Source organism: Fragaria vesca, linkage group LG3, assembly GCF_000184155.1.
Source record: "Fragaria vesca subsp. vesca linkage group LG3, FraVesHawaii_1.0, whole genome shotgun sequence".
NCBI classification, from domain to species: domain Eukaryota; kingdom Viridiplantae; phylum Streptophyta; class Magnoliopsida; order Rosales; family Rosaceae; genus Fragaria; species Fragaria vesca.
This window is the reverse complement of record NC_020493.1, coordinates 3,243,177-3,270,883: the sequence shown is the minus strand read 5'-3', so window position 1 is coordinate 3,270,883 and position 27,707 is coordinate 3,243,177. Positions and strand designations below refer to the sequence as shown.

At 39.1% G+C, this 27,707-nt stretch overlaps 4 protein-coding genes across 4 annotated transcripts in view; 2 read left to right on the top strand and 2 right to left on the bottom strand.

The window, feature by feature from the left end:
• LOC101310880 overlaps positions 1-27,707 on the bottom strand; it is a 1,534,871-nt gene that overhangs the window by 476,956 nt on the left and 1,030,208 nt on the right. The gene's annotated exons all lie outside the window — the stretch shown is intronic.
• On the top strand, positions 6,883-7,797 carry LOC101297121 (transcription factor bHLH135-like). Its single transcript, XM_004293585.1, has 3 exons — positions 6,883-6,909; positions 7,025-7,171; positions 7,385-7,797. The coding sequence occupies exons 2-3, from the start codon at positions 7,046-7,048 to the stop codon at positions 7,538-7,540; spliced, it is 282 nt and encodes a 93-aa protein (XP_004293633.1). The 5' UTR covers positions 6,883-6,909; positions 7,025-7,045; the 3' UTR covers positions 7,541-7,797.
• On the top strand, positions 11,966-15,013 carry LOC101310965 (cytokinin riboside 5'-monophosphate phosphoribohydrolase LOG5-like). The gene is made up of 7 exons (XM_004293547.1): positions 11,966-13,351; positions 13,452-13,552; positions 13,691-13,721; positions 13,862-13,937; positions 14,050-14,120; positions 14,243-14,386; positions 14,571-15,013. The coding sequence occupies exons 1-7, from the start codon at positions 13,076-13,078 to the stop codon at positions 14,622-14,624; spliced, it is 753 nt and encodes a 250-aa protein (XP_004293595.1). The 5' UTR covers positions 11,966-13,075; the 3' UTR covers positions 14,625-15,013.
• LOC101298493 (quinone oxidoreductase PIG3-like) lies at positions 22,891-24,952 on the bottom strand. The gene is made up of 6 exons (XM_004293507.1): positions 24,638-24,952; positions 24,182-24,361; positions 23,958-24,039; positions 23,776-23,883; positions 23,497-23,655; positions 22,891-23,365 (listed from the first exon to the last, which is right to left on the bottom strand). Exons 1-6 carry the CDS (start codon positions 24,887-24,889, stop codon positions 23,169-23,171), a joined length of 978 nt encoding a protein of 325 aa, XP_004293555.1. The 5' UTR covers positions 24,890-24,952; the 3' UTR covers positions 22,891-23,168.

The window sequence follows — 27,707 nt, the reverse complement described above, 5'->3', positions numbered from 1 at the left end:
TCTAGGGCCGCCTTGACCAGTGTAGGGCTGCCTTGACCCGTGTAGGGCCACCTTGACCCGCCTTGACCCTCCTAAGCCCTCCTAGGGTAGCCAAAGAGCCGCCTTGACCCACCTAGGGCCGCCAAGCGGCCGCCTTGAATTGACTCGCCTAGAGCCGCCTTGACCCTCATTGGGCCGCCTTGACCCGTCTAGGGCCAACAAGGGGCCGTCTTGACCCCGCTAGGGCTGCCAAGGGGCCGCATTCACCCGTCTAAGGCCGCTAAGGGGCCCCTTTGACCGTCCTAGACTCGTCTAGGGCCGCCTTGACCTTCCTATGCTCGCCTAAGGCCACCAAGGGGCCGCCATGACTCGCCAAGGGGTCGCCATTACCCTCCGAGGCTCGTCTAGGGCTGCCTTGACCCTCATAGGCCCTCCTAGGCCCGCCTAGAGGGTATGTGCTTCAAAACCATTGGCTAACCTAGCCTAGTATTCCAGCTCATGATTTTCATTTCTTGACTAATTTTGCAGCATACGAGATACTGCCTTCCTCCTCCTCAGATTCATACAGCATGTTGTCATCCTCTAGAGTCCGTGCTCTCTTCTTTGATTCGGTGCATGTGCTCATCTCAGAGCTCCCACTCTAGTAGGGTTATTGCCTTTGCTGCTTTGGATACCAACATCAGTCATAACCATATCCTTCCCCTCATTTCCATGAGACTTTGTAGCTGCAAAATTCTCAAACTGCATAGATGTCATATCTCCATTAAATAGAAAAAATCTAACTACTTTATTAGGTGAATAAGACACTTCCTTATCAGAGTCTAGCCTAGCAGGGATATTCCAACAATTAAAGGCATCATAGATATCATAGTTGTAAAGGCTGGCTACTTCAGGGAATTTGGAGAAAGAGTTAAGAGGAAATATTAGACTATAGCTCACCAGCTCCTCTTGATTGCTTGAGGGACTTCTAGAATTGTTCAAGTGCAGGCTCTTCCTGACTTCCTCATCTGTTACTATAAAAGCACCTGTGCTTGCAGCCACATCCTTAAAGGAGATAGCCGGTTGCACCAGTAGTTGCTTTCTTCTTTTTAGGAGCCTTGACATCTCCATTGGTGACGTTTCCTCCTTGGATTCCACTAGAAGCCTGAGCTTTGGACATAGCTTTGTTCTTCCTTTGCACTACTGTCCAACTTGGAGAGGGCGGGTTTAGGTCCTCCTTAGCTGCTTCCTCAGGCATGTGGTTGTCAGTTTTAATAGGTAACAGAAAATAGAGCATAATTTCTTTGTTGGACATGCATGTCTACAATCTCATTTGATTTTTGAACTCCTTCTTCTTGTCTTTCCTAGCTCCATTGGGATTTCTTGTGTTTTAATAGGAATAGCCAATATATCAATACTTACAATTCATTGAAAGAGAATCAATCTTTCTCATGATAGAGAACTAAGAACTATTACAATTTTTTTTTCAGTGAAAAGAACTATATATTAATAATGGGAAAATTCCCATCCACCCTAATGTTAAGGAATTTTTTCCCACCAACAAAATAAGAATCTAAAATTCTCACTAACCCTATACACTCTTAGTGTTTATTCCCTCAACCAAAATATTCAGTTTTTTCCTAATTTTTATTGACAAAACTGCCATGTCTTCTTCTTAGCCTCTCATCTCTCTCTCTCTCTCTCCGGTGATGTCACCGACGACGCCATCACTGACAAAATGTACCGGAGGCCGAGGAGGACGACGAGGGAGAAGGGTGGGTGAAGAGGGAGACTGCGACGATGACGGCGAGGTAGTTGACACGGAAGTAGAAATGGTTCTTGCGGACACGGACGGTGGCGTCAGAGAAGGATTCCGATTTGGGAAAGGCAGAGCGGTCGACGAGCTCGGCCCATGGGCGGCGCTGGGAGAGGCCGTTGCAGACAGTGTCGGTGATGTGGTTGATGAAGGCGCGGAAGGTAGGGGTGGCGATCGAAGGCTGGGCCTGGGACTCGTCGGATCCGGTAGAGGCGATGGTGGTGGAGATTGGGAGGACGGTTGACATTGTCGGAGGAGGAGGCCACGACAGTGATGGTGAAGGAGGTGGAGGTGTATTGAAATGAAATGTCAGGTTTTGTTGACTTTTTTGGGCTGTAGATGTGAATTCAAATGCATCGAAGGAAAATTGCTATATTTGACTCATAAATTATGGTAATATCATTGTAAATACATGATGTGATTGATAGTCTATCTTACCTTTTCAATTGTGACTGACTTAATTGTGCATTAAAACCAAGCAGAGTCAGTGCGCATGTCTTTTTAATTAGGGTCCGTGTGTGCGGTAGAAAGTTGAATCACCTTGTTTGATTATTATATATTATTTTAGTGTAATTAACATTAAATTGGTGAAATTAATGTCATGTATCAAGGGTTCTCTGACCCCAATATGAGGTCCTACTGACCCCAATAGGTGGTCATACTGCCCTTAGTAGGTGGTCTTACTGCCCCCAGTAAGAGGTTCTACTGCCCCCAGTAGGAGATCCTACTAATTAGCATTAAATTGATGAAATTAATGTCATGTATCAAGGGTCCTCTGACCCCAATAGGAGGTCCTACTGCCCCCAGTAGGAGGTCATACTGACCCTAATAGGTGGGCATATTGCCCCTAATCGGGACCTGTTATAAGTGACTAAAGCACTACTGCCCCCGGAGTCCCGTCAACGGTCGTCAAAGTCCGATTAACGATCACCGGAGCCCGGTCAACAGTCCCCGGAATCCTGGTCATCTGCCCCCGGAGTTCGGTCAACGGTCGCTGAAGCCCGGTCAACGGCCCCCGGAGTCCGGTCAACGATCGCGGGAGCCCGGTCAACAGTCGCGGGAGCCTGATCAACGGCCCCCAAAGTCGGTCAACGGTCTTAGGAGCCCAATCAACTGTTCCCGGAGTCCGGTCAACGATCCCCGGAGCCCAGTCAAAGATTGCCGGAGTCCGGTCAACGTCATTGGTCGTGGGAATCCGGTCATAAAAACTTTATTTTTTAATAGACTATTATAATGGTCTATTATAGTTTATTTAATTTATTAAGGTTATAATTATCTTTCTACTCTTATAATGGTCTATTGTATTTTATTTAATTCATTAAGGGTATATTTGTCTTTTTGTTGTTTAAGTTAGCTCTTGGGAATTTTAAAATCTGATTTTGTTAGTGGGAATAAAATTCTTAAAATTAAACCTAATAGGCATTGTCCCATTAATAATTACCAGGTAGTTGAATTCAGACTTCAAGCGGCATGCAGCATCTGTCTTTCTAAGTTTCTATATATACCATATATAGCCAGCACTTGCATCAATAATCATCAGTCCCATGTATATTAAGCGATAGCTTAAGGGTATTACTTGGAACAACACGATAATTAACTCAACGTCTAATATATCTATCTTTTGATTGTTGGTCATGGTAAAGATATTAAGTTTTGGACTTTTAATTGGGCGTATGATTTTCCTTTGTTGAATCTTATTCCTATTTCTAGCATGTCGTATTTCAACTTAGACGAAACTGTGCATGACTATATTTCCAACTATTACTGGAATATTAATAAATTAAACTCTGTTTTAGACTCTCATACAGTCAATGTGATTTTGGGAATTCCCCTCCCATCGATCGAAGCAAGGGATGAGTTTGTTTGGGGCCCTACCCCTACTGGTATTTTTTCTATCAAGTCTGCAACTTGGGTGCAGTTTGATAATTACTCTCTCCATTCGAATTCTAAAATCATGAATGTCATCTGGAAATTGAATATGCCTCCCAGAGCAAAAAATTTTGCTTGGCTCCTGGCCAGAGGGAGGCTGAAAACAAGGGCTACATTAGCTCGTTACTCAAATACTATTAGCTCTTCTTGTACTCTCTGTAGCAATGGGGAGGAGGATTTAAACCACCTCTTCTTCTTCTGCCCCTTTGCTGTGAGTATTTGGAATATGGCTGGTACTAATGCTTTTGATTATTCATCTTTCTATGACTGCTTTCTTTCCTGATTCAGGAAGAAAAAAGACAAAGAAACAGCTGAAAACTGCGTTCTCCTTTGCTAGAAATTATGGGAGGGCTGAAACAATTATATTTTTAGAGGATGCACGCCCAACTCCAACTTTGTTGTGCATGCTGCTGCTTCTTCTGGTAATGATTACAGAAGCCAGAATCCGACTACTAGAGGCCACAAGACCAACTCTAATGGATCCGTCATTCCAGCAAGTTCCTCTATCAAATGTCCCGCATCCGTGTAATCTTGTGAAGCTCAACTTTGATGGTTCCGTCTGCCACAACAAGAAGGCTGTTGTTGGGTTTGTAATCAGAGACCATGAGGGCAATCCAAATTTAGTTGGCTCTCGTTGTGTGGGTAACTCCAGTGTTCTTAGTGCTGAATGTAGTGCTCTTCGAGACGGTTTGTTCCATGCTTTATGCAATGATATCCGGCGAGTCCAAGTTAAGGGTGATTCTAAGCTTATTATTGACCTAATTAACAACAATCCCCCCCCCCCCCCCCCCCCCCCTTCGGAGACTATGTACTCTTCTTAGTGATGTTGGCTGGATGGTTTCTAAGTTTGAAGAGATCACCTTCAAGTATGTCCTTCAGGAAGCAAATTTTGTGGCTGACACAATGGCTAGCTTGGGGTATCAGGTCCCAAACCCAACTCTCTGGAATCACAAACTCCCTCTCTCAGCGCTTAATGTCTTTAATTTTGATCGTTTCAGTATAGATTGTTGTAGAGGCTTCTCCTTGTAGTTTCCTTCTCTCATAAAAATAAAATAAAAAACAACTCAACATCTACTATGAATTGTGTCAGTATGCAAGAAAACTAAGAAAAGAATTATGTAGTGAGACAATGAAATAAAGACTATGTTCTCCATCGATTGGAGCTCGAGATTTTCTTTCAGGTCTGGGATCGAGTGGATTGTGGAGCAGCTGGAGGTTCACAGGGCCATACAGGCATACATGATCATAGAGCAACTTCTTCTAGCTTTAAAAAATGGGAGAGAGAGAGAGAGAGGAAATGGAACCTTGCTAGCTAGCTAACCCTAGAACCTAGAAAGAGAGATTTCAGGAAGAGACATTTGGACTGTTCCACTAGCTTTACCAGCTTTATTTTCTAGGTGTAGCAAAACCTTTTTCTCTTTTTTTTCCTGAGCTGAATAATTACCAAGGAGTGTAAAATCGAAAATATCGTTGAAATCTTGGCGATATTTTCGTTTTCTCAAGGTGTGGATATTAAAGTGAGATATCAAGAGTATATTGTATGAATTTATCGATATTTCGTGATATTTTAAGATTTTTTCGATTTATCGCCGAGATTCCCAATATTTTAACTGAAAGTGGGGCCAAATCTAGAAAAATTAGTCAAAAGACAAAGTGTAGTTGTTGAGAATCGAAGCTTGATTCTTCAGAATGTAATAGAACACCCCAACCATCCATGCTGGGATGTGTTTTGAATAAATATGTACATTTACTTCTATTAATACTCTTCATATATATCAGCATCTTTTCTTATTTTTTCTCAAAAATTTGACGATTATTGATTTTTTCTGATATTTTTATCAAAATATCCGTTTTTTAGACGGTCAAAATTTTCTCAATAGACGAAATTTTAGTCCTTGATAATTACATATTAGATCTAGAACGATGCAATGACCGTGACCAGATATTGATGGGATGGAAACATTTTATATACACACCTGCTTTTAAGGTTTACAAGAAGAAGAAAAGATTTTGTCAGTAATTTATACTTGGCCAAACCCATCCATGAAAACTGAAAAGGTTACTAGCTCCCATATTTACTTTTCTCTCTATCTATTACTGTCTCGTCTGAGACTGGAATATGGATCACTGTTTCTAACATCTGTGAGATTAGTAAACGTAAATATACAGTATATGTGGATTATAACACCGAGAACTTGGAATCCAAGGCGGGTTATATATGGGTTAATTATACGAAGGATATGTATGCATATTGCAGAAGAAAATTAAGAAGGAGAAGATGTGTACGTACGTATGTTTCAAATTAATCTCTACTTATGTTTTCGATCAATTCCCTTAATGAGATGATCAAAATTATTTCTCGTTTAAATTGTAATGACTGTGGGATGGTAATACACTAATACTACTGGACTGCTGTCGTTAGAGAGGTTGAAGAAGAGGACAAGAGTCACAAGTGCGAATATTAAGTGACTGGACAGATTGCCATCAAGCTCCGCCAGTACACAAGAAAAAGCAAATATATGAAGGGTACAGAACTGTGATTCTTTCCGATTTCCATGCCCCCAGGAAAATAACTCACATATCTTTGTGTGTCTCTCTTTAGCTCTCTCCATCCATCACACACATACACACTATGATGCTATCCATTAGGTAAAGCTTTGCTTCTTCACGTACACGTCCCAGCTCTCTCTCTTTCTGCTTTCACACATCCATATTCTCTCATATTCAATATTCACATGATGATATCAACCCAACTCCAACCAACCATTGAACTCAGATCAAGTTAACGCTATTAGCTTGCTTCTTGTTTACAAAAAAACAAGAGCTGAAACAGGCTTTGGGCCTTTGGCAGACTCAACAATTTGAGATAACCGAATGAACCCCACTACTACTACCACTATCATCACTAACTTAGGATTTCCCTGTGTATAGCATGAAACTCGTGTGCCTTAACCCGGGAGAGAGAGCCTTTGCAGATATATACAACCTAACTCTCTCTTGTCTTGGTCAATATTATTATTGCTGCTACCAAAACCTAGGACCGTAAAAAATTGTTTAAAAAGAGATCCAGAGATAACCCTATATACATTTTTCTTAAGACAAACTACCACTGCTACTCGTTCTTCTGCTCTTTCTTCTTCCTCGTCCCCTACTCCCCTTCTATCTCAGAGTTTGCTTCTCTAGGTTTTTCTCCTCCTCCTCCTCCAGTGCTACTCTACTTACTACTACATAATATACTCTAGCATGCTCATAAGCTTTGGCAAACGCGAGGCTGATATATAAACTAAGTAGCTATTCTAGCTACTGATCTGATACATATAGCAGGAATTAGTCCGATCGATCATGTCTAGCGGAAGGTCATCAAGCCAGTCATCGGGAAGTCCATCAATCAGAGATGACCAGATCATCGAGCTCGTCTCTAAGTTGCGCCAGTTGGTTCCTGAGACTCGCGACAGGCGCTCCGATCAGGTACGTAAGCATCGGTCTCCCTATGTGATTTTGTTAACTAACTCAGGCCGGCCCGCCGGCAGAAGATAGAAAATGGCCGGGAAAGACAGATAGATGTAATTAAGGGTGGTTGTAGAAAGATTGTTTATACGTCAAAAGCCAGATGTTGTTGTTGTAGCTAGTTAATGGGAATCAGATCTAACTGTCAAATGTCGACTGTACCTGGTTGTGCAGGTATCAGCTTCCAAGGTCCTACAAGAGACCTGCAGCTACATCAGAAACTTACAGAGAGAGGTTGAAGACTTGAGCGAGAGACTGTCCCAACTGCTCGCTACAATTGATGCTGATAGCGCTGAGGCCGCCATTTTTAGGAGCTTGATTATGCAGTAGACGTACTCTATCTGTAACTCTATAAATATCGTTATGTTAGTTAATTTATAAGTATCTATATAGTTGCACTACATCTTTATTTCTTTCTAGGTTTTGATCACCATGATCATCAAGCAAACGGTTAATTAAGTACTGGTACTACGTACTCATGTACGTAAGTACCCCATCTTAGACAAAGAGCTCATGTAATAGATCAAGTTTGTTTGATTAATAAAAAGGACTTGCACTAGCTAGCTAGCAAATCCTAGCTATCATACAGAGAAAACCCTAATGTTTCATGACACCTCTCCCTAGCTATCTCTCACACACTGTTTCTCTTTAACAATTATTCTGTCAATATTTGATAAAAAATAAAAAAACAAAGTATCATGCAACATACTCGAGACAGTAAAGTTGAACAAGTTTCACCAAAGTGCTATAACATTCAACAATCAATGTCTTCACGGGCCGGGTAAATTCAAATTTACAATTCATTGAAAGAGAATCAATCTTTCTCATGATAGAGCATGCGTACTCAACTGTCAACTGTATGTGAAGTAAGAAACTAAGAACTATTAACAATTACCAGGTAGTTCAGACTTCAAGAGGCTAAGTTTCTGTATGTACCATACTCATATATAGCCAGTACTCGCATCAGTCCCATGCATCAGTCCCATGTATATTAAGCAATAGCTTAAGAGTTATATACTCGATAGTTGATACAAGAGGATAATTAACTCAACGTCTAATATACATTAACTGTATCAATATGCGAGAAAACTAAGAGCATCTCCAATGGAGATGTTATTTTGTGTGTGTCAAATTCAAATTTGACTAGTGAGATGGCAAATGTCATTTTTGACAGAAATCAACTCCAATGGATAGGTCTAATTTGAATAATATTTTGTATATTTTATAACCATTAAAAAAAGTTTTCTCTCTTTCTTTATCTTTTGCTGCAGTGCTGCTCAACCCACCCTTTCTATATCTCTTCATCATGAATGCCTTCCTCCTTATTTCTCCCCCTGATGCTTCAAACCCTTAATTCCATATTCACTAAACACTTCAGATAATCAAATCATCATATCTGTTATTCAGACACCCAATTAATCCTTATAGAATATAATCAAATTCTACCAAAATCTTACAGTATTCCTACCCAAATCCTATAGAAATTATATCCATCTCAGCAAAGCGCGCGCATATGAGCTGTGAATAACAAAGATCCATAAATATCATATGCATACGAGTTCGTCTGCAATTCAAAAGATGGGTTTTAGATGAGCCACAATCTCTCTCCATCTTCTCCAACTCTCTTTTTTCTCCTCTATATATCTTTGACTTTTTGCAATTAGAATAATTTCTGTTCAAAAGGCATGGATTTGTTTGCAGCAATTGATGGATGAGGACGTGCATGAGGTTATGGAGATCATTCGATCTCTCAGTGTTGCTGAGATGCATATTAGATAATGAAAGAGAAAGAAATTTATAAGGAAGAAGAGAGAAAGGGAGAAGGAAGAGAGAGAGATAATAATAAAGAAAGAAAAAGACAATTTCAATCGGCACTGTCAAATTTGACAGCTTCATTAAGAACTATCAACCACGTGTCATCCATCTGGATTTGACATTTGGGTTGGAGAGAATTGCAAGAGTCTTTTTGTTACCGTTGCATCTCCATTTAGCAAAAGACCACGCTGCTGGAGATGCTCTAAGAAAGTTATTATGCAATGAGACAATGAAATATAGACAATTTGTATCAAGATGTGAGTTTGAGACTATGCAAATCTCATTAGTTTTTTTTTTTTTTTTTAGTCATAAGAGCATCTCCAATGGAGATGTCATAATGCTTGTGTCAATTTCAAATTTGAAGGCTGATGTGGCTTATGTCAATTTTGACAAAAACTCACTCCAACAGAGATGTTAAATGTATGTATTATTTTATTAATTTTTAGAATATTTATAACAAACCGATCACTACTCTTCTACTCTTCTAGTAGAAGAAAGAAGAAGAAACCCTTTGTGTGGAAGAAGAGAGAGAGGAAAGACAAACAATGAGAAAGAAAGAAAGACCCTTCGATTTGACGGTGTCAAATTTGACAGAAGAATTTCTGAACTGTCATCCACGTGGATTTGACCATTGGGTTAGAGACCTTGTCAGCTATCATTTCTTGTCGTTGCATTGTCCATCTGTCAAAAGACATCTCCACTGGAGATGCTCTTAGCGAGTTCATGTCGAACATGAAGTTCGGTGCATAACTGCATAGGTGCTTTCCATTAGTGTATGTTGATATAAGCGTTTAATTTTGACCTGAATTACAACAGAATAGGTTTTGACCCAACTCACAGACCTCCATCTTGCTCAGATTAACGGGTCGAACATTTGAAAGAGCATGGCAACAAAACTGATAAACATGCAGGTACCATTCTTTAACTCCTAGCACATTGTGTATTTTCAATACAAGCAAACACAACCCCAGTACACAGAGGCGGAGCCAGAAATCATAATCGAGGGGGGCCAATATAAAAAGGTTAAAAAAATTAAGATAAACTTAATGGTGAAATTTACTATGATAGAAAAAGGTCTTAAGCTAAATTATACATTAATTGACTCGTCCCTCCTGCATATCGTCAAAGTCATTGTCGAGAATTATCGAGAACTACTACTTCGGTATCAAAGTTGGGTTATAATAAAGGTACTGATGTACCAGCTTTAGATTCGGTACTTTTTGTCTTGAAAAATTCATGAATTGTCAATTGTTTACTCATATTGACGGATGTAAGATCAAACGAGAGAGAGAGAGAGAGAGAGAGAGAGAGAGAGAGAGAGAGAGAGAGAGAGAGAGAGAGAGAGAGAGAGAGAGAGAGAGAGAGAGATAGATAGTGCGTAGAGTAGTAGTAGTACGTAGTAACGTACGTAACGTACGTACTAACGTACGTACGTAGTACTAGTACGTACGTACGTTACGTTACGTTACGTACTACGTTACTACTTACGTACTACTACTACGTTACTACTACCGTTACTACGTTAACCTAACTACGTACTTACGTACTACTACGTNTACTACTACGTATTACGTTCTTAACGTCTACCGTACTCTAGTTACGACTACGTACGTACGTAACCGTGTACGGTTACCGAACGTTACGGACTACGTACGTAGCGTACGACGTACGTACGTTACGTACGGTACTACGCGTTACGCGTAACGTAGTACCGCGGTTACGAACGTCCGTTAACCGTCGTACGTACGTACGTACGTACGTACGTACGTACGTACGTACGTACGACGTACGTACGTACGTACGTACGTACGTACGTACGTACGACGTACGTACGTACGTACGTACGACGACGAGAGANANGAGAGAGAGAGAGAGTCGAACCTTTTATAATACAAATACGCTGCCATGAGTTTGGTCTTTATAGAGTGATCTATTTAAATTAATTTGTAGGGTAAATGCATAATAGTACTAGGAATATGACTAAATTAACTATTTTCTTTAAGAAAACTTTTTATGACCTTTCTATATAGTTAACAAGCTAAAGCTCGAGCAGCTAAAATTTAGGGTGGGGTGCCAATACTTACAGTTCAACTAAAATTTGGTTACATTGAGCCAAATTATGAATGATTAAAACATATTTGAAATTTGGAGGGGTGCCATGGTCCTTGAATGCCTCCGCCCATGCCAGTATAGCTTTCGATGTGTAGTTCGTCTCTGTATAAGAATTGCATCAGTGTTGGTCTCTTTTCACACTATGGGCTTTGTAATTTATCTGAGATCTGATGTTTGATCTAATTAGTATTTTTGGACATTTATACGATCACACCATATATTGTTTTCAATTTACGTAAATTATCTATTTCGAATCCAATGGTTAGCTATAATTGTATTGAAATCCATGTCGCAGTTTGAAAAGTTGTGTACGTAAACTGTGAAGACCATTACACATCATTCTTACCCATCCCCTCTATCTCATTCAACAAAGTGCCCCATCTTCCTCTATGTCTACTAAAGAGACGTAATGTGACTAGAGGAACAGATCAGTGTTGAATTTGAGTTCACACTTCAACTAATTTTGGGTCCGCAATGTATGAATGGGACTAGAAGGTAGGAGACGACATAAAGATTACCATCCCCAATTAGAACATGAAGTTCAGTTTCAACTATGAATTGGTATAGGGCATGGACTAGCTAGAAGCATGCCTTTCATCTTTTGTTTATCCACTTTTGTAGCTTGGGTCTTTGAGTCATGATTTTGTTATCTCTCTTATTTGTACTACTTTTTTGTCTTTTATAAAAGTAAAAACAAGAGAACCATGGTCTTTTGAGTTGTGAGTTTTCGGAATTTCATAAGAAGTGTTTGAGTCAATTTTTGAGATTTAACCAAAAGTTTAAGTGTTCGATTTAAGGTTCTAAAGTCATAGAACGCATCGACACGAGTTCGGGGATATCTTCGGAATATTTTTCGGACACTCGAATTAATTTCTACAAATTTTGGAAGTCTTGGTGGAAAGAAAAACTTTTTTTTTTGAAATTTTTATAATACTTTTGATCTGGGCCGTTGGATTTAACTTAGGATGATCTGGGCCGTTGGTTTCCATTTTAACAAGGAGGCGCGGTTAGACCTCACCTGGACTCCCCAGACGACGCTGTCGTCCGCCGAACCTCGCCGCCACCCATCTCTGCCGTCCGGCCACCATGTCCCACCGAACCGGTCGAATCTGGTTCGTCTCCTCAAGCCCGTCAATCCTGTGCTCGAATATCATACATGCATCCATGTTTGACGGAGAAATCGTAAAGAGAAGGATTCGACTCTTTCCGGCAATTTCCTGATTCCCGGCGACTCCGATCGGTTCCAGGCTTCAAGACTGATATGTTCATTTCTTCGTTCCCTACAGCCTAGTGCCTTCGGTTTCTTGCTTTAGTCAAGGTTCGTAATTTTTGGGTCTTTTAAGTTCTGTTTGGTTGATGCTTATTACTGTGTTGTTGTGATTGGGATTGAGATTGTACTTGTGTTGTTCTGTTTGATGAAATATCTCCATGGCTACTTTCCTCATTTTCACTTGTAATTCTTGTGTTAATATTTTCACCTGAAATTGTATCCCAAAAATATTAACAAGAAGCACCCACTGCCCCATAACAATTATACAGCTGGAATTCACTAACCCACCACCATAAATCCTATAAACTGAGAAACTATTAAAGTCTTATGAATCTTTGATGTGATGCAGAGACTCTATTTGGACCTCCTAAACAAGCTATTATAATCATGATGGCGTGTATTAGAAAAGATTCCCAGAACCCATCAGAAGGAAAATTACACTCTACACGCCACCGCCACTCTTCACCTCCGCCACCACCACGGTAGTGTACTCCTCTTTCCCCATTGGACGCTTACTAACCTCACCCACACAACATTCACCCAATCGGTTATCGACATGTGGCATAGTGGACGTTAGGAATGGGTCTGAAATTGTACCAGTGTGTTACAGACCTCTCCTACTACAGTGTCTCATTTTATCCCTTTTGTCTTACTCTTGCTACTCCTCCATGTGGTTCTATTTATACAGACATATAGTGCTGGTTCCATCTCACTTGGCCACTCCTGCATATCCACCTCTTATATTTTTTCAGTCACTTTTGCCTCAGAGCTTAAACCACCAACAACAAACCCAAGAAGTTTTTGAAATGGCTCAAGTGAGTGAAATGGAACATGTGGAGCAAGCAGTAAGGTCTAGGTTCAAGAGTGCATGGGTGATTTGCGAAAGCAAATCGGGGAATAAAGAGATTTACAAAGCTGCTGCCACAGAATTAGGCAAAGAGCTGGTACTTAATTTTCTGTCAAAGCTTGTGTGTGTGTGTTAATTTTTTAAATGTATATGTAGTGTTTGTGGTGTTGTGTCTGAGAGCTTTGAGGTGTTTGAAGGTTTCAAGGGGGGTGGACATTGTCCATGATGGAGGTGAAAGCACAGGACTGATGGATTGTGTTGTAAAGGCTATGCAAGATGGTGGAGGCAACGTTCGTGAGTAAGAAATCAACAAGCTTTTCACTTTTCTTGGGTTTCTTTCTCTCTATGTTTTGTGACTCTCTTTCCATTTTTGAGTAAATTTCTTGTTGCTGTTCAATATTCTGACTTTTTGGGTTTTTGGCGTACATTTCCGTAGGATCATCCCCAGGCGTGTTTTGGGTGCAGAGGTAAATCCCTTGTATCATTTGGGTTTTCTTCCCCTTGTATCATTTGGGTTTCTTCCTCTTCCTAAATTTATTTCAAAGTTGGTTCCTTTTTTGCAATTTTCTCACAAAATGATTGCATGTGATATGTGGCTGTTCATCAGGGCGAGTTTGTGACCTACATGCACCAAAGGAAGGCTGAAATGGCCCGCCATGCTGATTGTTTTATAGCGTTACCAGGTACCATCTCTTTTCCATTAGAAAACTAAGAAATAGTGTGACCCTTTTTATCTGGTTTATTTGGTCTGTAAATTATTCAAATGGGTTTTAATCTCTTGCTTTGGTTTTTCAGGAGGGTATAGAACCCTGGAAGAGTTGCTGGAAGCGGTTTCTTGGTCCCAACTTGGGATCCATGACAAACCTGTAAGAGAGCATATTATGATACTGAAAAACCCACCAAGTGATTACTGATATATATATATATATATATATCAGATTCATCAAAATCTTTTCCTTGAAGGTTCTAACTTCTAAAAATTTTGCAGGTGGGTTTACTCAACGTCAATGGCTACTACAATTCCTTTCTTTCTTTCATTGACAATTCCGTGGATGAAAGCTTTATCAAGCCTTCCCACAGCAACATCATAGTCTGGGCTACCAATGCCAAGGAGCTCCTTGATAAACTTGAGGTGTGTGATTGATTATATATGCCGACTTTCGTTTTCATTAAACACTATTTATGTCCTATGATGAGAGAAAGAATCCTGACCCAACTACCATCTTTTTCTATGATGTTTTCCTTCTGTCGATCTTTGTTTGGTTGGTTGTGAGTGATTGACGACACTGTTTTTGTTTTGTTTTGTTTCGGGTTAGGACTATGTGCCAGTGCCTGATAGACCCCTGAACAGAGAAAGTTGGGAGGTTTAGCAACAAGAACCGCAGGAGATACAACATGTGGGGTTCAATGTTGCTCCTGCTTGTAAAAGAAGGAGAAGAGGAGGAGGAGGAGGAGGGGATAAGGGATGAAATGAAATTGTGGAAAAAATGTGTTTTGGGATCTCTTTTCGCTTTTGGTCATTGTAGTAGACTTTTATGTGCAACGATATTATAACCAAGGAACAATTGCAAGAAGCAAGATCCAAAAAATGCAGCAGCTTTATTCTCTCTACTTCATTGATCTTGGCATGCATGGCATCACTGCTTGATGTTATTATTTCCCTTTCTTCTTCTTTTTCCCCTTTTTTTTGGGTTCTGTCAGTTGTAAGGTACTGTAGTGTTTATTTTTTTATTTTTTATTTTTTATACTGTAGTGTTTTGTGGTGAGGTCTCAATGATTTTAACATTTTGCATCACCTTGAGGCTTGAGTATGGACCCCTTTTTTTCCCTAAACCCTTGTTCTTTTGTGCTGTTTTATTGGCTGTGTTATGATGATGAAAATGATACAGCTCATCTATGCATGAGTGCAGCTCTTTTATACTTTGTTTTCACTTCTGAAAATGATACATTTGCAAAAGTTACCTCCTGCTTTTTATGTAGGTAATAGAAGTAGGTAACATTATGTTCATAGAATAAAAATTAAAGCTGGTATCATATGAAACTGTTGAAAACATGCGACAAAAGAATGTGATCAGAATCACAGCACCAAAGGATATGATTTAAACTGGTTTGATCAGAATCACAGCACCAAAGGATATGATTTTAAATTTTAATTGTTATATATCAAATCATTAATTCTAATCTAATGTAATTAAAGCAATCTACAACTTAAATCGGTTATAACTCGAGACATGCATGAATGATTTAGGAGATTGCCAAAGTATAACAAGAGAAACAGTGAAATAAAGCTCTTGGTTTCGAAGAGAATCAATTTGTAACTTGTTATGAAGTTGAGAATTACAGAAAACCAGCTAAGAGTATCATACCCTGTCATCTGCAACTCTTGAGTCACTCTTACACATCTAATCTCAATGCCAATTTCACTCGCTTGGTCATGACTCATGAATTTTTGAGAACAATGGTAGCCGCCCTAATGATAAATTGATAATAGACAACTTCTCATTATTGTAGATCTTGTGTTTAGAGAAACACAAAGATACAGTGTTCCTTTCATTCACCTCAATGAACGCTTTGTGGAATATGAAGGAGCTAGACATCTAGAGGCTGATGAGGCGAGTCAATTATCTCTGTCAAAGCTCCAGGACAGCATCCCAAAGTGTTGAGGACATTGGAAGCCTCAAAACCATAAGAGAACTTAAACTTCGGGATTAAGATTTACCAACGGTAACTTTTTCAGCAGAAAGATGATTATCTCCCTCTGGATCCGGCTCCTCTAAAGTGAGCAAAACGTAAAGTTAGTAAATTTCATATAATCTTCAGTCTTCATCTAATCTAATGGTTCAAACATATCCACATTAATTACGTACTTAAAAAATGTTGAAAATTTATTTTTCAATAACGTTAATTTGCATTTGTATCTTTTTCTCTTTTTTTTTCATTATTCAACCTTCTTCTTTGTTCTTGTCTGGAACCTGTGCTTCTATGAATTTCTCTTTGAAAAAGCAAATTGCCAGATTCATGGTACATGAGTGCTTCATAGTACTCCACATCGATAGGACTATTGCAATCCACGAACAATTGTGATTAGTACTCCAATCGATTTATAAACCAAAAGCTAGGAAAATTCGAAAGATTGGTGAGATCGATGCCTACAATTCGATTATTAATAGGAAAACCAACTATATTGGAAACCCATATGGCCATCATCTCCAAAAATAAAAATAGAATGCAAATTACAAAGCCTAGAGTCTAGAGGCTGAGGGCAGATGAACCAATTAAAGAAACTAAAGCTTTTCTATTCAAAGTTTCAAACCTTAAAACATCAAGTTATACATTATGAATTCGATCACCCTTCGATCAGATATGAAGACTCGCTTGATCTCATGTTTATGAACACAGGTTTAAAGTTTTTTTTTTTTTTCTTTAAGTTTGTTGTTAGAGAAAAAATCACTTGTATAGAAATAAATAAATAGAAAATCCAACAATTGATGTGGATATATTTGAACCATTAGATTAGATGGAGGCTAAAGATTTTATGAAATTTATTAACTTTACGGTTTGCTCATTTTAAAAGAGCCGGATCCCATCTATAAACCAGTATCTAGAACAAAACATCTCAACCATAGCTGGCAGCCCTTCTCTTGCATTTGAAAGAAATTATGTACATGGACAATCTCTGTTGATGATCTGGACCTCGTTTGTAGGGAAACTTCAAGACTTCGAAGCTTTTAAAGACACTTATATACTGTTTCGACCACATTGTCATGAAGGGTGCCATAACTGATCCCATTGCGAAGGTGAAACTTACACTTCGATGCATCAAACTTCACCTCCCATGTTCCTTTGAAGTATATGGCGTTCGCAAGAACTAGCCTAGTCATGCACGTTTCAATTCATTATAGGAAAGATGTTAGGGTTAGCCCAATAACCCCAATTCATGAAACCTTGCTAAACTTGTACGTACGTAAGTGCACCAAGAAGATATATAATTCAAGAACAATTGCAAACAGGACGTGAAACTCTATGAGTTTATGTCTTATATGTTCCATGATCAAGAATCACTATCACTAGCTTTCAACAAGAATGATTGAAAGAAAGAAAAAATGTTAATATATTAAAAATTGATTGAAAGAAAGAAAAAACGAGAAAGAAACAATTTCTCATTACTCTTCCGTGACAAAAATGATTGAAAGAAAGAAAAAACGTTAATATATTAAAAAATTTAAACAAAGATTCTTAATCTGAATCAACTCTAGTATCCACAAATTGAAGAGAAAACAATGCACACATGTAGAACCAAAACAGAATGATAGAGATTTGATTACCAAATTGATGCTGCAGCTGTAATTGGATGGTAGAAAGAAACTCAAGAAAGTGAAGAATTTTTGAACTATGGGCCTACAAAGAAAAATAGGGCCTAGTCGCCATCTTGATCCAAATTAGTGAAAATTACAAAAGCGTGATACCCGTACTGTAAAAACATGGCAACAAAACTATAGAGCTAAATTCACTCCTTTTCAGAACTTTGCTCTTATCTGTTGGCAACCTTTGTTGTTTTTCTTAAACCCGGTTGCATGACTGCATGAGCTTCCCTCCAAAACTAGCTTTGTAAAACTCGTCTGGATAAACATGCAGGTACCATTCTTTATCTCCTAGCACATTGTGCATTTTCAATAAAAGCAAACAAAACCCACTAGAGCTTTCGATGTGTCATGTGTAGTTTGTCTCTGTATAATAATCGCATCAATGTTCTGGGTTTTGTGGATTTGCTGATACTGAATCATGGGTAGCAATATTTGGGTGGCATTCCTCCTGTTTTTTATCATAATAACTTATGAGGGTTATTTCATTGAAACAGTGAATTCTGCTACTGTGACATATGACCATAGAGCACTGGTTATTGATGGGAAGCGGCGGGTTTTGCAGTCGGGTTCTATCCATTATCCTAGAAGCACTCCTGAGGTGAATTCTGAATCCTGAAATCTGTATCAAAGGATTGTGATTTGTTTAGTTTGAGAAACTTTGAAATGCTATTGGACGAGATCAATCGTAATGGTAATGTGTGATTGTGCTTGTATTGGGGGTACAAATGTACAATGCAGGTGTGGCCGGAGATTATTAATAAGGCCAAGGAAGGAGGACTTGATGTGATAGAGACTTATGTTTTCTGGAACTATCATGAGCCTGTAAAAGGCCAGGTATACAAACTTTAGTATTTCATGTACATTCATTTTTGTTCGTAGCTTACAAAGTTAGAAACTTCAGAGCCTGGTATCAAAGTTGGAAACTTTCATATCAATTTGGATGACTGGATGATTTATTTTGGTTTTGTAGTACTACTTTGAAGGCAGGTTTGATTTGGTGAGATTTGTGAAGACAGTGCAAGAAGCTGGCCTTCTAGTTCATTTGAGGATTGGCCCTTATGCTTGTGCTGAATGGAACTATGGGTTTGTTTCTATTTCATGTTCTTGCTGTGATGTATTGCAATGGCTTCAGTTCATATTTTTCTATATCCAGCCGTGTTGTGAAATTCTACTGATTTTTTAAGTATCATTGTCTTATGGCAGGGGATTTCCTATTTGGTTACACTTTATTCCCGGAATTCAGTTCCGTACAACAAATGCTCCTTTTAAGGTTGGTACCTGTATTCTTGTCAGTGGAAATAGTTTCTCACTACACATGCACAGGTTTTAAGTGGTTTATATTGATGCCTTATGAATTAGTGCAGAATGAAATGAAGCATTTTCTTGCAAAAATTGTTGAAATGATGAAGGAGGAGAATCTGTTTGCTACACAAGGTGGCCCAATCATTCTTGCTCAGGTGCTTTTTCTTTCGTATCTTGGCTACATGTTCCAGAAATGACATCGTGCTTTGAACTTTAAGAGTCTTACATACTCATTTTTTATATATTGTATAACAGGTTGAAAATGAATATGGAAATGTTGAATGGTCATATGGAGTTGGTGGAGAACTATATGTCCAATGGGCTGCAGAAACTGCTGTTAGTCTTAATACAAGTGTACCTTGGGTGATGTGTGCGCAAGATGATGCACCTGATCCAATCGTGAGTGTTATACTTAATTTTCCATGAACTTCCTAGGAGATTAATTTGCTTATAAACAGATGAACTTTAACTACCAATTTGTCCTCTCTAAACTACTATTTTCTTCCCTGGTTTCTGTATTAAGGTTTCATTATTTTCATAAATGACCTGCAGATAAACACATGCAATGGATTTTATTGCGATAGGTTTACACCGAATTCTCCATCCAAACCAAAGATGTGGACAGAGAATTACAGTGGATGGTAACGATCTATCTGATTTAGTGTGTGTAGCTATAAAGCATTATATAGCTAGGAACTAAAAGCAGCTTTTAGTTCATTTTAGAAACACACAATACTAAAGATTATCTCTAACTTGTAGGTTCCTTGGATTCGGCAATCCAATCCCTTATCGACCTGTTGAGGATCTTGCTTTCGCTGTTGCGCGGTTTTTTGAAACAGGTGGTACATTTCAAAACTATTATATGGTAAGCTATGCAGGATTCTGTTTCTGTAATCCAGTTTGATTGGTAGACAGACTAGCATGATCATCATCATATGACTTCTCTTATTTCCTTTCAGTATTTTGGTGGGACCAACTTTGGAAGAACAGCTGGAGGCCCTTTGGTTGCAACAAGCTATGATTATGATGCTCCTATAGATGAATATGGTAAACTATCCAGCTCTTGGTTAGAAAATGCTACTAGTCCTTTTGTTAATAGGAATTGCATTCCATCTTCTTATGCAGCTTTTCTTAGACAGCCAAAATGGGGTCATCTTCGTGATCTGCACAAGGCAATAAAGCACTGTGAAGAGTATCTGATCAGCTCTGATCCGACTCAACTGCAACTTGGACTAAATTTAGAGGTGGCAAACATATTTTCATTAAGACTCGGCCATAATCTATCTGGTCTTTGAATGCAGTGTCTTTATGGTTCAGTTTTAACCATTCTTTTCCTTTGATCTTACTTCTTACTCCATTTTGACTTATGTTTTCTTTTGTTGTCAGGCACATATCTATTATAAACATTCCAATGAATGTGCAGCCTTTCTTGCCAATTATGGAAGTAGCTCAGATGCAAATGTCACATTCAATGGACATGTTTATTTCCTTCCAGCTTGGTCTGTGAGCATCCTTCCAGATTGTAAGAATGTCATATTCAACACTGCCAAGGTACATCCTATATTCCTACTGCAATGCAGTATTTCATCTGGCGCATTCAATATATACATATATATGATCAACTGAAGAGAGACGGTGCATTATGTTCATCATAATTGAGAGTTTCATTAACAATTACACGTCTTTATTGGCCATCTTTATGAAACTTTTTCTCACAACGATGGTCATCCTTGAAGGTTGTCTCACAAAGAACTGCAGGAGATCCTATTTTTGCCAGCACAACACTGGAACCATCTTCATGGGGATGGTACAAAGAAACAGTTGGTAGTTGGAGTAACAGTTCGTTTAGTAGCCCAGGCTTACTGGAGCAGATTAGTACCACGAAAGATACTAGTGATTTCTTATGGTACTCAATAAGGTAAATGTTACAGAACAAATCTCCAGCATACTTTTGCAGTTTTGCTTTAGTTGTTTGTACTAATATGACAACTCATTTGATGTGCTTCACCATACTGGCAGTATCAACATTGGACCTGATCAAGGGACAGAACTTTTTTTAAATATTGAGAGCCTGGGACACGCTGCTCTAATTTTTGTAAACAAAAAGCCTATAGGTAGGTACTCTTGCCATCAAATTGTAGTGGAGTAAAAGACTTGCCACCATTACTTTAGTCCTTATGTAGATAGAACTTTCAAATAACATACTGTTCCTTTTGTGCTTCTTTGTGTCATTAAGAATCTTCATCATGTTATAGGATTTGGATATGGCAACCATGAAGATGCTAGCTTCATCCTTAATGAGCTGGTTGCTCTGAACCCTGGAAACAATACCGTTGATATGTTGAGTATGATGATTGGTGTACAGGTACATACTACTATTTGATGTTAACATTCATGGACTACCATCTTCTTTAACATACACATAGCTGATACAGCATTGAGAAAATTCTTATTAGGTTTGCTAATTATGTGTGTAATTGTACAGAACTATGGACCGTGGTTTGATATTGCAGGAGCAGGAATTTTCTTTGTTGCTATTGGCGACTTAGACACTGGAAAAGTTGATCTTTCTGGTGAAGAATGGACCTACCAGGTTAAACTCTAACAGCTTCTAGATGAGAACTATTGAGTTTCAAAATCCTTCCCTATGTTTTCGATTTATGCTACAAGTATGATATCACATTATATACTTGATATTTCCTGATTTTCAGGTAGGACTTGAGGGGGAATACCTTGGATTGGCTAACATAAGTCTTGCAAATAGTTCACTGTGGACTACAGGAGCAAATCCACCAGTTAGTCAAACTTTGATATGGTACAAGGTAAACAATTGACATGGTTGGATGTTCTTTCTTTTCACATGCTTGGGTTGATGACTTGATGTTCTTACCTGATTCTCAGGTTTCATTCCTTGCTCCTGAAGGAAAGGGTCCCTTGGCATTAGATCTTGCTAGCATGGGAAAGGGGCAGGCCTGGGTTAATGGGCAGGGCATAGGGAGATATTGGTCCACCTATCTCTCACCCTCTACTGGTTGCAACAGTAGTAGTGGTTGCGACTACAGGGGAGCCTATGATGCAAATAAATGTCTAAAGAACTGTGGACAACCAGCTCAAACTTTGTAAGATTGGATATATGGTTTGCTTCTTTTAGTCATTTCTATAATCATGGATTTTAGCTAATGAGAATGAGGATATTATGATGTTTAGGTACCATATTCCTCGTACGTGGGTACATGATGGAGAGAATCTTCTAGTTCTCCATGAAGAGCTTGGGGGTGACCCTTCAAAGATTTCTGTGAGGACACGAACTGGCCAGGAGATATGTGCATACATATCAGACACTGATCCTCCGCCTGCCAATTCTTGGAAACCAAACTCTGAATTCATCTCTCAAAAGCCTGAAGTTCAACTGACATGTGACCAAGGATGGCACATTACTTCAATCATCTTTGCTAGCTATGGAACTCCTATAGGAAGCTGTGGCACCACCTTCACTATGGGAACCTGCCATGCCGATGTCTTAACAATCATTGAGCAGGTGAGAGGAACCTTTGCTTATTCCTATTGTAACGTGAAATTTGTGCATTTTTTATCAGGAGTTGTAGAAAGCTTGAATAAGCATGCTTAGAACTTTATTTCTATATAAACTTGCAGGCTTGCCTTGGCGAAGAAGAATGTTCAATTACCATCTCTACAGAAACCCTGGGTGATCCTTGTCCTGGTGTGTTAAAGAGTTTAGCTGTTCAAGCTCTATGCAGCAATTGAGTTATCATCTCTTTACACCAAAGTCAGTGAAAAGGATCCTTCCTAGGGGCATCGGTATATTGGTGTTTCAAATCTGATACTGATTTCCCTTCTGAGCTGTTTACCTGATTTGATACTGATAAGTCCCTCACGAATTTTGTTTGGCACCTTACTCGTGAGTTGCGACAATGTAATTGACATTGTTCTTATACTAAAGCAAGTGAGTGCATCATGAATGAATTCAATTAAAACTCCATATCTTTGGTGCATCAGTCACATCTTTACTTTGGTAATCATCACCAGTTACTCAGATGAATAAATTTTACACGAATCCATGGGAGAGCTGAAGAGCTAAACTACAACCGAATGAGAGACTAATCGCAGAATAGAAGAGCACAGTGGTAACATGGTTTCGCAATGTATGCACTATATGCACATGAACCTGTTATTCATGAGGTCTAAGCATGTTGTTCACTTGAACACAACCCAACAATCATCATGTCTTCATGGAAAAAGTAGTATCTTTCCAATATGTTGGCTATTATCCAATAACCGGTGAGCCTCTGCAGCTTCAGTCAATGGGAAATGCTTGTAGATCACAGGTTTCACCTTGCCAGCCACAATTGCAGGCCACACATTTTTCTCCACCTCCCTAATAATTACTGCTTTGTTTTCTGGACTTCTTACTCGCAGACCAGCCGCTGCATACACAACAACAATACAATAGAGATGAACAAAATGCAGCAACTTTTTGCAAAAGAGGGGTGGAAGCATAACTAAATTAGCAGGATATACTATCATAATTAAGCTGTCAAGGTTTGAAAGCACTAACCTTGGATGGTAAGGCGCTTTGACATCACCACACGAAGATCTAATTCTGTGACAGAGCCACTCATTGTGCCAATGAGGAAAAGCCTCCCATCAAAATTTAAGCTGTCAAGGTTTCGTTGAAAGTAGGATTGCCCAAGGCTGTCCAAGATGACATCAACACCTGCCAATGGACATATTACAGTACATATTTCATAACAACAGCAACTGAGAAGAACTCATCATAAAGGTATAGTAATCGTTCTTGACTAATACTAATGGGGTGTTAGTAAATAGAACAAACCTTTGCCGCCAGTTTCTTCCTTTACTCGTGCAACAAAATCCTCGGTCTTGTAATTGATGCATACATCAGCACCAAGATCCTTACATGCTGCTAACTTTTCCTCACTACCTGATGATCCAATATCAATATACGTAAATACATGAATTCTAGTTTTGTGCCATATGTGAAATAGTCTGACTCACCTGCTGTGACAAACACCCTAGCTCCCCAGTATTTAGCCATCTGAATCGCAAATGTACCAATTCCGCTGGAGCCCCCATGAATCTAAAATCCGAAAGTGTGAAGGATACACAAAGCTATGCCTCAGAGACAAAGAATAAGCAACCACATATGCTTGCAACTCAAACAACAGCATTTCCAAACTCCAATGTGACAATTATATACCACATTATAGTAAGTAAGTTACCAATAATATTTCACCAGAAGATAGCCGGCTAACCATAAAAATAGTGGACCAGACCGTGCACGCAACCTCAGGAAAGCTTGCAGCATCCTTCAAAGAAATACCAGGTGGAACTGGTAGAACCTGTCCTGCCGGAACAGCCACCTTCTCGGCATACCCTCCTCCACTAAGTAGAGCACACACCTGCATAATCCCAAAAAGATCAAATCTCATTTCCCTGATTGAACATAACAAATGATCATTTTAGATTATATTCTTATAACAATATGAAACTTAGATTGTAACTCATTACCTAGACCCTAGTTTTTCTCTAATTACAAGGACAATGAAGCAAACTCCAATTCTGATGATAACAAAATCCAAAACCAAAACCATGGTCAATGGTTTCAGCTCATCATGTAGTTAACTTAAGCTACTCAATAGTACCAACTACGTTTGCAAAATCGCAACTACAGTTACCTGATCGCCGACGTTCCATCGTGACACGTGTCCTCCGACGGCCTCGATGGTTCCAGAGCATTCGAGACCAGGGTATGGACTAGCACCTTGAGGTGGTGCAAACACTCCTTGCCTCTGAAACGAGTCGAGTTTGTTCAGCGCCGCCGCCTCGACTTTGATGAGAACCTCGTCGTCTTTGAGTTCTGGGTCTTCTACTTCTTGTACTTGGAGGACCTCCGGTCCACCTAGGACTGTTATCACCACGGCCTTCATTGACTTTCAGGTTCAACTGTGTGTCTGTGACTGTGTTTGTGTTCTTTCCGGCGGGCTTTGTAGTGAAAGCAAACGACGTGTCGTGTGGAATGAGAAATCATGATTGAACGAATCTTCTGAGATCATGAGAGTTCCATTATTAAGATCTCATTTCGGATTTTTCTACTTCTTTTTAGACCCTCGTTTTTCTTGCTATTACTACATTTTCTCATCTCTAACAGCTCAACATGTAAACCTCTGATCTAGTAGTCTTTGGTGGGTGTGTTCAAGATTTTGTTCGTTTAGAACCTCCAAAAAGAGTGCATCGAAATCCACAAGTTGATCGATGGAAGTTCAAGGATGAATTTAACTAGTGCCATTATCAAACTACAGTACTGTACAACAGTAAGTTGCAAACTTACCTTGGCCAGGAAAGATTGAGAGAATTTTCGTGTTCTTGTGGTGCAATGTACTATGGTGTTTCACATTTGCGAAATGATGATCACACTGATATTATCCCCTATCAAACATTTAGCTACATGTGATTTCATTTTAAAATAGAAATATATTTACAACCATAAGATCAACTTAATGGAAAAGTAAGTTTTGTATTCTCAACCGTTCAAACTGTGCCGCATAGCATACTGTGCTACACAACAGCCATACCTATTTCTTCACTGGTAAAACACCAAATAAAATGTCTATTGATAGGGGATAATGTGTTTGGCGTTTTACCAGCAAAGAAGTAAGCAACATTAATCCAACAGAAGGCAAGAACACAAGTACAACTATCATAAACATAGCAAATACAGTCATATTAACCTACTAAGATTACATAAGCATAGTCTATCATACAGTATCGTTATTTACTGAGATGAAACAGTTTCACAAGCAATCCAGGGAGAGCATGAAGCACGAGATTACAAACTGTATGATAGACTAAGCTTTGTGTATCTGCAGACAATACAAGTACAACTATCATAAACATATATAACAAATACAGTCATATTAACCTTTGCTTTATTCCTAGAACATAGAACCTAGGTGCATGAGGCACAAAGAGGGGGACAACACGGAACATGTATATATAATCAGTTAATCACATAATAACAGTCAATTACATTATGGAAACCCCTAAACCCAAAAAGAGAAAACCCAGCACTTCCGTTCTTGTCTTTAATGAAGCACATAATTATCTCGAGGGGACATGGCTGCACTTGGTACTACTTCCTGCTTATTCTCTACGAGAGCCTCAGAAAGAAAGAACTAATTCTTAATCTCAACTGATTAATATATCCAAGGATGTGGAAGAAAACCAACATCACGTTTCACATGACAAGTATTCACATTGAAGAACAATGACCTACAAAGTGGACAAGTGAAGTGATTTCCCTCCATCCACTTTCCTATGCAATCCATATGGAAAACATGCCCACACTTAGACAATTGGCTCACCGCATCTTCATCCTCAAACTCCACCAAGCAGACTGAGCAGGTTTCGGCCTCGTGTCCACTCCTTTTGGTGCTACAATGACCCTGCAAGTCCTGGAATCTAGCCACAGGAAGACTCAGCTGGTCTAGATTGCAGGAAGGATGATCCTGTGGCTTGAACATATCAGCTGTGAGAAAAAGAACTTCACTAATTGTTCCGGCTAGAGCTTCTTTGAACTGCATGAATGGGATCCAAAAGCAGGTGTAGAAGAAAATGATGGGCGCCATAGTCGAACCCCACTGAGAAACCGTTAGACATATCATTTTGGCTGATCGATGATCAAGAAATTCTTAACCTACTTCCTCTCAAACCCCTTTGCTTTTTCACTCCAGAAGTCTCAAAACTGTGTTTGATTGTGCGAGTACTAACAAGGCTAATGACACCCTTTATATAGCAACTAGTACTTAACCAGTCGACTTTCACAAAACTGCACCACAGATGACGAGCTAGCCTCTCTCGACCGTAGTGCGTGTACTTTTATCCCTGCATATGTTCATAACGTCCTCTCTAACTACTAAATTCTATTCGCCAATGATGGTTCTAATATATTCTTAAAAAAAAGTTGATGGTAATATATGTAATATCTTCAAAGTTCAAATTCTATTCACGAATGAAGTAATGATGGTTCAAATATATGTAGTATATCATGTTAATCATATTACTCAAATCGTGTATTCGTATAACCAATAATGTGGTGTAATTTTCATTTCACGTATACAATGTATAAAGTTATATACTTATATATATTGATAATCAATTTGTTTTGTTGTGAATATAGTTCCGGATTTTCTTACCGACTACCTTGTTGTAAAGCTCACAGCTAGAGAATGAACCAGGAATTTTAAACACAAATCAACCATTTTTATTCAACAATTTTAAGTTTAAGTTTAAGTTTTTTTTCTGGACCAAGCAGTTTTGTAAGTTTAAGTTGAGGATGGTGCAGGAAGTTTAACTTGAGGAGAAACGATAGAAGTACATGGTGACATAGTAAATGTTCTCTTTACGTGGCCAACACTACACTACAAAACACTATCAATGGTGTTGAAGCAGCCACATGTTAAGTAATTCTCTTTCCCATTCCCAATCCTTTTTCCCCCAATTTGGTTCTATTCTCTTGTTACTTGAGTAGATTCCTCATTTTCTCTATAAAATTGTGGGGAGCAGACTACTATTATCGATTGTCACCTCTAAGCTTGCATAGGGTTGCCGGCCACCATTCCATCATCTTCACCGATAATACCAAACCCCACATGGCCACATACATCAACACTAGCTTTTGATCCCGCGCTTTGATACGATGAGAACCTCGTCGTCTGTGAGTTATGGCTCCTCTACTTTGTACTTGGA